General features: G+C 34.1%; 1 protein-coding gene across 1 annotated transcript; it reads left to right on the forward strand.

The window, feature by feature from the left end:
• Positions 1 to 362: 362 nt before the first annotated feature.
• On the forward strand, positions 363 to 10,998 carry LOC123555600 (neurogenic locus protein delta-like). Its single transcript, XM_053547625.1, has 7 exons — positions 363 to 515; positions 1,312 to 1,425; positions 1,952 to 2,071; positions 2,410 to 2,523; positions 4,751 to 4,870; positions 6,068 to 6,083; positions 6,686 to 10,998. Exons 1-7 carry the CDS (start codon positions 401 to 403, stop codon positions 7,023 to 7,025), a joined length of 939 nt encoding a protein of 312 aa, XP_053403600.1. The 5' UTR covers positions 363 to 400; the 3' UTR covers positions 7,026 to 10,998.
• Positions 10,999 to 11,461: the final 463 nt, after the last annotated feature.

The following is an 11,461-nucleotide window of genomic DNA, read 5'->3' on the forward strand; positions in this document are numbered from 1 at the left end:
AGCACTGACTAAAGAAATAGAGTTATTCATTGGATTTAAAAATGTGCCGATTGTGAATAGCAAGTGCAGAGTACATATGAAATTTATTCATAGCGTATCGATTTGAAAGCAGTTTTCTGACATTAAATATAATTCTGCTGAAAACTGCTGAAAAAATTGTCTTCTTTTAAGGAGGATAAAACTAAATGACAGTCAAATGCTACACCTTTGTAATAGGAAGGGAATCCCAATCTGAATATGAATAAAACTAAATATTTAAAATATTTAAGTAAAATATCTCTTTGATCGTCGCTTTTGCAATTTCAATAACATTATATAGCCAAGTTAAATGTGATTTTACAGGGGGATGAACAAACTGATTGAAGATATAAATAGCGGTCACCGTGGTGAATTATTTTGGATGTCGCAATTATTATGCAATGGAACTGAATCGAGCTTAATGGACTGCACATTCACTAAAGGGCCGATACTTCCTTGTAACTACAATCCCGAGCATCTGGCTGTTCAGTGCATTGGTATCATATTTACTACATCGGGGTGGCCAACCCACGTGACTGTTCGGTATTGTACACACGTTAAATATCGCTCGATTATTTTAATATTTTTTTGTTTATAATATCCTTGTTACTAGATTGATTTCAGTAAAGAAAATTGTCGAAGACAGAAAATAAATGCTTTCCCGGTCATAAAATGTCTGTCAGACTTTATTATACTTACCTGCTCAGATTTCATTGTATACGTTACCTACACGTTTGGTCCGTGAAAAAAAAAGGTAAAATGTTAAGAAAATTTTCAAAATGTTTAGCAGATGCTTTGTACCGAAGAAAAAAACAATTTTCCTGTCTTCGACGCTTTTTATTTCAGTAAATTGACCAGGGAATGAGGAAATCATAAGCAAAATGTTACCCGAATCGAGCGATTTTCCGTGTGGATACGATACCCAAAAGTCTCGTGAGTTGGCTGACCTCTGCATGTCTTGCCTGTTTTTGTTACGAAAATACGAAAATATGAAAATATGACTCAAGGTCTCTGTAAAAAGCTCATGAGGCAATTATATAAAGAATGCCTTTTGTACATCGGTCTTCCTTCCTAATACAGATAACAGTCATTAATTCAACAATGCATGATGTACTGGTATTATGACGCTTCCCCATTACATCAAATTGTTAACTGGTTTAAAGTGGAAGCTGAGTACAATTATCTTAACTGCTCAGACAAGTTAGAAATATAATCAGTCATTCAGGCGCTAAACTATATGCAGTTTGCTAAAATCTATTATTACGGATCTGTTTAAATTTCATTTATTTTTAGATATAGATGAATGTTTATCAAGTCCGTGTCTTAATGGAGGTTCGTGTGAAAATGGAAATATGTCATACTCATGTCAGTGTCTTGGCAAATGGAGCGGTACAAACTGTGAGATAGGTAGACATGATTACATTTTCTATTTTGTTTTCAATGATGTATCTAATTCAAATGATTTATAACGTGCAGTTCTTCATTATACTACGATTATATAAATTGACTTTAAACATCTCCTTATCATTGATCCACTGTGAGTAATTATTGGATACCCGAAACGAAAGAAATTTGCCACCGGTCAGTTCCCCTGCAAAAACGCTGTTTGATAGTCACTATAACGTAGTCTGTCATTTAATCTCTTTTCAATTTTAGAGTTATGTCAGCTTTTTCGGCGGAGTGTTTGGGCTGGGTTACAAAAGCTTGTATTTACTTTATACAGTTTAATTTCAATAAACAAACAAACAAACAAAAAGTAAACAAAAAAAACGTGCTCTTCAAAGACGGTACTACAGCCGGTGCTACAGGCGTAAGTGTTTCTTGGGAATTTCATGGCTGTCAAACCTAGTCTGCTATTATTTTGCTAGGTACCATTCTATGCTTCCAAAGGATCTTCTTACTGATTTTATATTTTATCCATTGAATGTTTCAGATCTAGAATATGATGCCTGTATAGACAAACCGTGTCTCAACAATGGAACTTGCAAAGATTTACTTGAAGGATTTCAATGTGTTTGTGCTATTGGATTCGATGGGGATATTTGTCAAAATAGTAAGTTTTTACATACTATTTCCTGTACAGCGTTGTGAACAGAGATTATTTCGGAGATAAAATTGCTTAAAGCTGTATACCAAAATAAAGTAAATCTGACTCCAGAAATAAAATGTATCTTTAAACGTAGTTGGCAATTAGGCATTCTGAATTACTGATGGGGAAGGATTCAATCATTGACATTTTCAGTTTTTAAATGGTTTGGGCATTAATAGATGTTCCATTGTTTTGAACTATATCTTGTCACCCCCCTGTTGATGATATCACGTTTAAGAGGTTGAATCAGTTTTTTTCACTTAACAAGTTGAATCTTGTCTATACATTATTTAACCTAACAGATATCAATGACTGTGAACCACCACCATGTAGAAATGGAGGCAGTTGTGAGGACAGAGTCAACGGATTCAAGTGTTACTGTCTAAATGGATACTCTGGCATTAATTGTCAAATAGGTATTTAATTGTCTAAGATAAACTGTAGAAATCATTGTCATGATAAGCAGGTGCGCATGTGTTAAACTAAGTATAAATCCAATTTTCTTAGTACTATTGATACTACTCATATACATCAGCTGAATGATTATATTGAAGTTGATTGACAAGAATTTTTTATTAATTAAGGATATGATCTCATTATCTATCCTAAATAAAGCCAGACTCTTGTAAGCATCATCAGGAGTAAAACTTTTGATTTCGAGTCACTTGCCTCCCACTGATTTCAAGTGAGTTCAAAACTTTGCTTGTTGAATGGAAGCCATACAGCTAGCTTACAGGTGGTCGTTGGTTCTATCCAGGTGCCAGCCGAATCTTGAAATAATGCCTAGAGTGGTACATGTGGCTCTTCGTCACAGTCAAAAGATAAAAAAGTAGCCATATGACTTTCGTTGTGTCGATGGAACTCTAAACCCCAACCCACCTGCTCCCCCCAAATAAACACACAAAAAACTATTGAAGCAAATACATAAGTATGAAGTAATTGTCTAAATTGTAGTAGAACTTTGAAATTCTCTTAACATATTTTTGTTAATAATTTCCCGCGATTAAGCAGTTTGTGCAGATATGCTTATTATCCCATAAATGACTTTTGCCAATATAATGCCAAACTTGCAATAGATTTTTTACTGATCATCATTGCAGGTTTAACATAGAATATCTATCTTTCGCTTTCATATATACTTTAGATATATAAATTCATGAAAAATGATGTTTGATACATTATGTAGATTTTAGTAAACTTTCAATACTGTCTAGTCTGATAAATTGAACGACAGTATTAAGTCTACTAAAAGCTTGAATGGTCTTCTATTTTCAAGTTATAGAAAGACAAAACATTTGCAATATACTGTATGCTAGTGCCGTATTAATTGAATTGATAAGCATTATGTGCTAAAGTGTGGGCGTAAGAAAATCAGATAAGAAATGAACATACTTGGTTGATTGACTTTTGTTAAATAAGATAAAAGCTAGGTTAAAAACTAGTTGTCCCACATGGATTTGGAACGACAACATGTGTACGAAAACCAGAACGGCTACCTCACCTTTTCATGGTCGTGTCAAGTAGAGTCTATACACTAGGTTTTGTTTTATCCTTCCGATCCAAGGCGGTGAAAAAAATCCCGATCTCGTATTTTCATTTCGATGTAACTGAGATGTGAAACGAAAGAAAGAGAAACTCGCCTCCCTATAAGTACATAACAAATATTTATAATTTACGGTAGCTTGAACGCCAAATGGTATAATAAGTAAACATATAGAACAGTTATACGAATACAATAAAACTATGCATATATTCCTTTTGCTCAAAGATATAGATGAATGCAAATCTTGCGTAGATGGTGAATGTTTGGATATACAAAGTAATATAAATCGATATACCATTCTAACAGCTTCTTAAAGAGTTTAAATAATAACAACTATTATTGTAATGTAGGTATTCTAACTTAAGCTTATTATTAGAAGACTAGATATTTAGGATAATTCATTTATATATAAATATTCTTAATTAATACATTTAAAAATCTAAATTTATCAAATGTATTAAATTTAATGCAATTATTTCTAACACTGGCCAGTATCGATAAAAAATCTTTCATAAATGATTGAGGCTTTAAAGTTGTTTAAACATCATTATTTCGCAAACCCTGTGAAGACACATTCGTTGTTGAACATAATATATTCAATTTTGCTCAGATAATAAGCTAATTAGGGAACGCCCGCTTTTTGTGTTTGTGGTGCTCTGTGCTTCCAAGAAATCTACCCTTGCCTATTATCTTTTGAAAATGATGAACTAGCATCACTGTGGCTGCAATTATTTTGTACGAATGTAGAGAATCAACAGAACAATAACAAGGTTAGCTTTTTGTAAATGTCAATCAGCGGCCTGTGGACTATGCTAATGTCAACATAACTGAGATAGTAAATATACAGGTGTACCATCGAACACAGAAACAACTTTCATTAAGGAATTGTCGCTTAAGTTAATACTTTGCATTAGATGGTTTCTCAGCTTTTAAATGACCTTACTCACACAGAAAGCGAGGTGAAAAAAAAGTATAAATGTGGTTCGAGTGCTTCGGTAATTTTCGTTGTTTTTTTAAACAAACTAGCCTATCGTGTTACCAACACGTCGAGACGGGCCTGAATAGCTTAAAATGAGCTCGTTTTGCACTTTTACTTATAGAAATTGAAAGCCAAACTACGTTGATAGCAGTACTTACGTCAGCAACTTGTTTGTTACTACTTGGCATGGTCCTGATTGGTTGTCTTTGTCTCAGGTACAGGAGGAAACAGAAAAAGACAAGTAAGTTGGTCAATAAGCTTATCTATATGGTAAACTAGTAGTAAAAAAATAATGACCTAAGTAGAGGCGAAAAGCAATTCGGGTATTAACGAACCCGTGTTTGCTTTTTAAAGCAATTTCTTGCTGTTTTCAACAGAAAAATTCTGTTAGGTAGTAAGTTAGACATTGATCTCAAAACAAGAACGAGTCTATTCAAACAGCTGACATCTTTACATATCCGCATGAGTCAGGGAGGAAAACATTTTGCACCTCCTTTTTTCATTTATTTGATCTTTATAACAGTGTTCAGGTCTCGCTTTTTATTCATTTGTACCTGATTGAATGCCGTGCTTTTCATAGTGTTTCTCCGTAGTAAACTTTCTTTGATAAAAGTTCCAGTTGCACTCTTTAATGGGTGCATCTAATAATGACCTATATGTTTAAAAATACCGTATTTTGTGCTTGTTCAAGGGAGTGCGTTCAACGTTGTTCGTTTTCCTCCACAATTAAATGCTAAAACTTACACGATATTGAATTGTATCCTTGGTTTTCCGTACATTTAATCAGTCCTTGAAACAAATATAAAATCCTAACGAAGCAGTAAAATTTCCATCCATTATATGTTCAGATGTTAAAATCTGCGAATAGACCTCAACATTTCCTGCACACGAAATTAAATGAGTTCATGATATAGATATTTCCAATACAACGACACATACTATGCATATAGAACTGTCTGACATAGCCATTAATGTTTATCTCTCTCATACGTAAATATAGTTGTAAATGGAAAGAAACCGATAACTCTAACACGGCCCGATTTGCTTTCCTATGAAACAAAGAAGGTTAAAACTGTGTGTTATTATTCAAAATTTCATTTTTTGACGTCACAATTAGCATAGCGTAAGCGGGCATAACGGCGCGCTGAAAAAGAAATCAGCTGGAATCAGACAAATATTTGATAGATATTGTCAAGGACGTACATAATAATAGTTGATAACGTGTTAGAATCGAATTAATATATTTCAAACAGTGATTTGCTCATAAATAAAATCACTATCGTTTAGATGCGTATTATTATTTCACTCAAACTGCACCCTCGTGATATATTTCCCTTGCATCTAGACTCCAATCAATGACAAATCACTGTTTGAGATATATTATTTCTTAAATAAATATCGCATTCAATACTTCCACATGTAACATTTTTGTTTTTAGAATCAAAAGAAGAGCCGTAAGTAAACACTAATTATACGATATATAATTCGCATTCTGAAATTAAAAAAGTAACCTTATACATTTCTTGTTTGATTATTAGTGTAAACGCAGGTACAATTAATAAAATTCGGAGTATTGGTAACCCAAATTTATTTTTTCTCAGCTCTGTGATAAAAATGGTTAAAACGATATGGCTTTAATAACAGTTCATCTGATATAAAGAATATACACTGAAGAAAACTGAAAGCGCCTCATCCTTGTACGGCACGCACATATTTTATTGCTTTTTTGCGTGTATTTTGCGTGTAACAGAATAACATAATGAGCCATTTCATTATGTTGTTCTGTTGCACTTATACAACGACAAACCTCATGGCGTTCGCCGAACGTCAACAACCTGAACGCTGCCCCGACGAAGGATTGCTCGCCAAACGTCGTTTGGCGGGTTCCAAACGACGCCCCGGCATATAAAGTATAGCTTGCTTGCGATTGTCACAGTCACATTAATAAGAAAAATGTTCTCGAAACAAATTTATGAGGCGTTTTGATATTATTGTATGTAAGAGAGGTTATAGCGAACTCGAAACAGTTATATTCTAATTTTGTTTTGCGTTACAGTAAACCAAAACCTGAGGAGGGAGCAGGCCAAGAAAAAAATACCACAGAGCAAGAGGGGTACAAACATATTTACCATTCTGTGAAAGAGAATGCTTTCGAAACAGACCATGGCGAAGTATATGCTGAAATAAAAGAAGGGGATTTGGATGATTATCTATCTCCAGCATCAGTTGTTGGACCAGCTAAGGATGCTGATGGCTATCTTACATTCGGAAATGATGAAAACATAGGAGTACGGTATTATAATCTAAAGGACACTAAAACTGACGATTATTCAAAGCTTTCTAGAATGGAAACTTCTGAAGACTATTCAAAGCTTTCTAGATCTGAAACTTCTTAAGGAGAATTTACTAAACAACAATTTGCTTCAACACATTGAATGCACTTACGTTCATAACGTGAGAGGTCCTATATTAGAGTTTATCGTCTTGCCTGAACGAGTTGTATGTTATTAGTTCCAGGCATTAACCATGTGTTTCGTTATTCTCGTTATTCTGTTGTCCTTTTAACAATGAACTGAAAATTGCAGATAAGGGTGAAAATATGACTGTCCTTTTGTAAAAAATGTTGTTTGTATACCTTAGTCGACAGTAATATAAGATGTATGAAAAGTATTTTGAATTATCAAAATGTCATTTAAGCTCACCAGAGCACGATGTGTGAAGTGCTCAAGGTGAGCTGTTGTGACAGGTCATTGTCCGGCGTCCGTCGGCGCTCGTCGTCCGTTGTCCGTCGTCAGTCGTCCGTCAACATTTGCCTTTTAACACTTTAGAGGCCACTGTTTTGACCAAACCTTTATGAAATTTGGTCAGAATATTAGTTTTGATGATTTCTAGTTCAAGTTTGAAACTGGGTCATATGGAATTAAAAACTAGGTCACTAGGCCAGATCACAGGACAAACTTGTGAACAATCTAGAGACCATAGTTGTAAACCAATCTTTATGAAACTTTGTCAGAATGTTTGCCTTGATAATCCCTAGGTCAAGTTTTAATCTGGATTATATGGGGTCAAAAAGTAGGTCAAATGGTCAGATCAAAGAAAAAGCTTGTGAACACTCTAGAGGCAATAATTGTGACTCAATCTTTATGCAACTGAATCAGAATGTTTGTCTTGATTATTTCTAGGTCAAGTTTGAAACTAGGTTATGTAAGGTCAAAGACTAGGTCACTAGCCCAGATCAAAGAAATACCTTGTTAACACTCTAGAGACCACAGTTTAAGTTTAAAACTCATGCAAATTAGTCAGAATGTTTGTCTTGATGATCTATAGTTAAAGTATGAATCTGGGTCATGTGGGATAAAAAACTAGGTCACCTGGTCACATCAGAGGAAAAGCTTGTGAACACTCTAGAGGCCACACTTGTGACCCAGTCTCTATGAAACTTGGTCAGAATGTTTGCATTGATGATCTCTAAAACAAATTCAAAACTGGGTAATGTGGTCAAAAACTTGGTCAATAGGCCAGATAAAATCTGTTGAGCGATATAGAGCCATCATGGCCCTCTTGTTTACCTTTTCAAATGAAGTGAAAATTATAGATGAGGGATGAAAATATGACTGTCGTTGTGTTAAGAAAAGTTGTTTTAAACCTTAGTTGTCAAAAATATAAGATGTATGAAAAGTATTTTGAATTATCCAGATGTCATTTTCATTTCATATGTTGTTTTTTTGTTTATTTGTGTTTTATAGGAATGGTCTCCGTCTGTCCGTCCTTCCGTCCGTTTGTAACATTTTCGTGTCCGCTCCATATCTCTTAAACCCCTTGAAAGATTTTCATGAAACTTGATTCAAATGATCTCATCATCAAGACTATGTGCAGAACTTATGAGTCAGCCATGTCGGCTCCAGGTAAAGGACACAACTCAAGGTCAAATAATTTTGCCTTCCATTTTGTGTTCGCTCCATATCTCTTAAACCCCTTGAATGATTTTCATGAAACTTGGTTCAAATGATCTCATCATCAAGACTATGTGCAGAACGTATGAGTCAGCCATGTCGGCTCAAGGTAAAGGACACAACTCAAGGTGAAATGTTTTTGCCTTCCATTTTGTGTCCGCTCTGTATCTCCTAAACCCCTCGAAGGAATTTTATAAAGCTTAGGCCATATGATCAACGTATCAAGACAACGTGCAAAATATATGAGTCAGCCATGCCGGCTCAAGGTCAATGTCAAAACTTAAGGTCAAAGTTTTGAGCCTTCCATTTTGCGTCCGCTCTGTATCTTCTAAACCACTGGAGGGATTTTCATGAAACTTGAGTCAAATGATCACCTCATCAAAACAACGTACAGCACTTATGAGTCAGCCATGTTGACTCAGGGTCAAGGTCACAACTCAGGGTCAAATGTTTGAATCTTTCATTTAGTGTCAGCTCTGTTTCTCCTAATCCTCTTGAAGGATTCATATGAAACCTGGGTCAAATGATTACCTCATCAAGACGATGTGCAGAACTCATGAGTCAGCCATGCTGGCTCAACGCCAAGGTCACAACTTATGACCAAATGTTTGAGCCTTCCTTTTGGTGTTCACACTTTATCTCCAAAACCCCTTGAAGGATTTTCATGAAACTTGGGTCAAATAATCACCTTATCAAGACGATGTGCAAGATTTATGAGTCAGCCATATCAGTTAAAGGTCAAGGTCACAACTCAAAATCAAAGGTATACCCTTTCACTATCAATAAGACTGGCGGGGGATTTAGCTATCTCTCAGACTAGTACTGCCTTGTTTACAATGAAGTGAAACTTATAGATAAGGAATAAAAATATACCTGTTCTTGTGTTAAGAAAAGTTGTTTTCATACTTCAGACGACCGTGATATATGATGCATGAAAAGTTATTTTTCTAATTATCTAGATGTCATTTTTACTTCAGTTCTTTTGTTTACAATAAAGAAAAAAATATTGATAAGTGATAAAAAATGATTGTCCTTATATTACAAAAATTGTTTTTTATACTTCAGACGACAGTTATATAAGATGTATGAAAAGTATTTCGAATATGACTGTCCTTGTGTTAAGAAATGTTGTTTTATACCTCAGTCGACAGCAATACAAAATATATGAAAAGTATTTCGAACTATCCAAATGTCATTTTTACTTTATCTTTTTTGTGTGTAAGAATAGCATTTAAGGGATAAACATACCTAAGCTCATTTTGATAAATTTAGTTCATTTTTCTATGCATTTTAATTTTTATTTGTGCGATGCTTTTAATACGCTTGTAACTAATTTAACACTGCGTCTGTTTTTGTTTTGTTGTTGTTGTTTATTTTGACTGCACGATTATTAGACAACCGTTGTTTCAAAACTTTTGCGAGAAATCGAAACAAAACTATTAGTTTTACAGTTTTGTTCATACGATAGAGGTTAAAAGTGTCATACAATTATTATAAGGAGAAACAGTTTGTTTTACTGTTCAGCGACATTTGTTTGATAAAATGACAGCAATGCGTTATTCTAACTTGTAACTAAACTACAAATGAATAAGGTAAAAAAAATGAAAATTGTTTAAATACCTTATACATGTATAGTTTCTATTATCATGGTGATGGCAAGCTTATTGGCACTTTTATTAATTTTATGTTTTATTGATTAAACTTAAAAAGCAGAGATCTGTGCCATTTTAAAGTAAACTGAGACGAGAGATATGATTACTCTCTAAAGTAATTTTGCATATTCCTGATATGAAATAGTACATTTGTTTATACTGTTATACTGACCGACTAAACATTCTTTTTCATTAATAGAACTGAAACCATAATAGATATATGAAAGTGTGTGCAAAAGGAGGATTTATTTCTGTTAAGAATCGGTCTGTTTAGATAAATACAATGTCATAAATAACAATTGTAAAATGAATATGGAAAAAAGTACACAATATATATAGAAATAATAAATGTGTCATGTTCATATTATTCAGGTATACGTCACAGTAACCAAAAAGAAATGAGTAATGATTATTGGTAGTGTAAAAGTCTAGGTCTATAAATGATGGAGCGGGACTTATATACCACATTTTTGTTAGTGTTTGCAATCTACCAACGGCATCAACTATCATAAATCTGAGATATCATAGGTGGCTACCAAGACGGCGGCCATAACCCTTACCCTGTGAAATTTCTTTAATGAACTTTTCCATCGTCAATTTGGAGAGTACCATTAACTGTTTAAGGGAGCGCTTATCAAAATGATACTGTCTGAATGGCAAACAATACATGATCTACACTGATCGCAAAAGTCCAGCATGATAAAGGTTAATATAAATTGCTAACGAAATTTTGTTAAAATCTCATATTAAAATATATATATATATATATATATATAAACAACACCTACACTTTTTCGCTCACCTGAGCAGTGTGAGTTTTTGTGATCGCTCGGTGTCCGGCGTCTGTCGTCTGTCTGTCTGTCAACATTTAGCTTGTGTATGCGATAGAGGCTGTATTTTTCAACTGATCTTCATGAAATATTGTCAGAATGATAACCTTGATAAAATCTAGGCCAAGTTTGAAAATGGGTTATTTAGAATCAAATACTAGGTCAATAGGTCAAATCAAAGAAAAACCTTGTGTATATGCGATAGAGGCTTTATTTTTGCAACTGATCTTCATGAATTTGTTCAGAATGATATCTTTGATAAAATCTAGGCCAAGTTTAAAAATAGGAAATCGAAGTGGGATCAATCAAAAACATGCACTTGGCTCCACCATTTTCGCATCGTATCCTCTTTTGATAAATTTTTAACACATTTTACAAATATCTGATCAAAATAAGA

The sequence above is a fragment of the Mercenaria mercenaria genome, chromosome 7 (assembly GCF_021730395.1).
Source record: "Mercenaria mercenaria strain notata chromosome 7, MADL_Memer_1, whole genome shotgun sequence".
Classification (NCBI taxonomy): Eukaryota; Metazoa; Mollusca; class Bivalvia; order Venerida; family Veneridae; genus Mercenaria; species Mercenaria mercenaria.

Coding starts and splice junctions, on each gene's coding strand:
- LOC123555600 (XM_053547625.1), top strand. CDS start 401: ATGTCGCAATTATTATGCAATGGAACTGAATCGAGCTTAATGGACTGC. Junction 516..1,311: donor TCTGGCTGTTCAGTGCATTG/GTATCATATTTA, acceptor ATTTATTTTTAG/ATATAGATGAATGTTTATCA. Junction 2,524..4,750: donor TGGCATTAATTGTCAAATAG/GTATTTAATTGT, acceptor TTTTACTTATAG/AAATTGAAAGCCAAACTACG.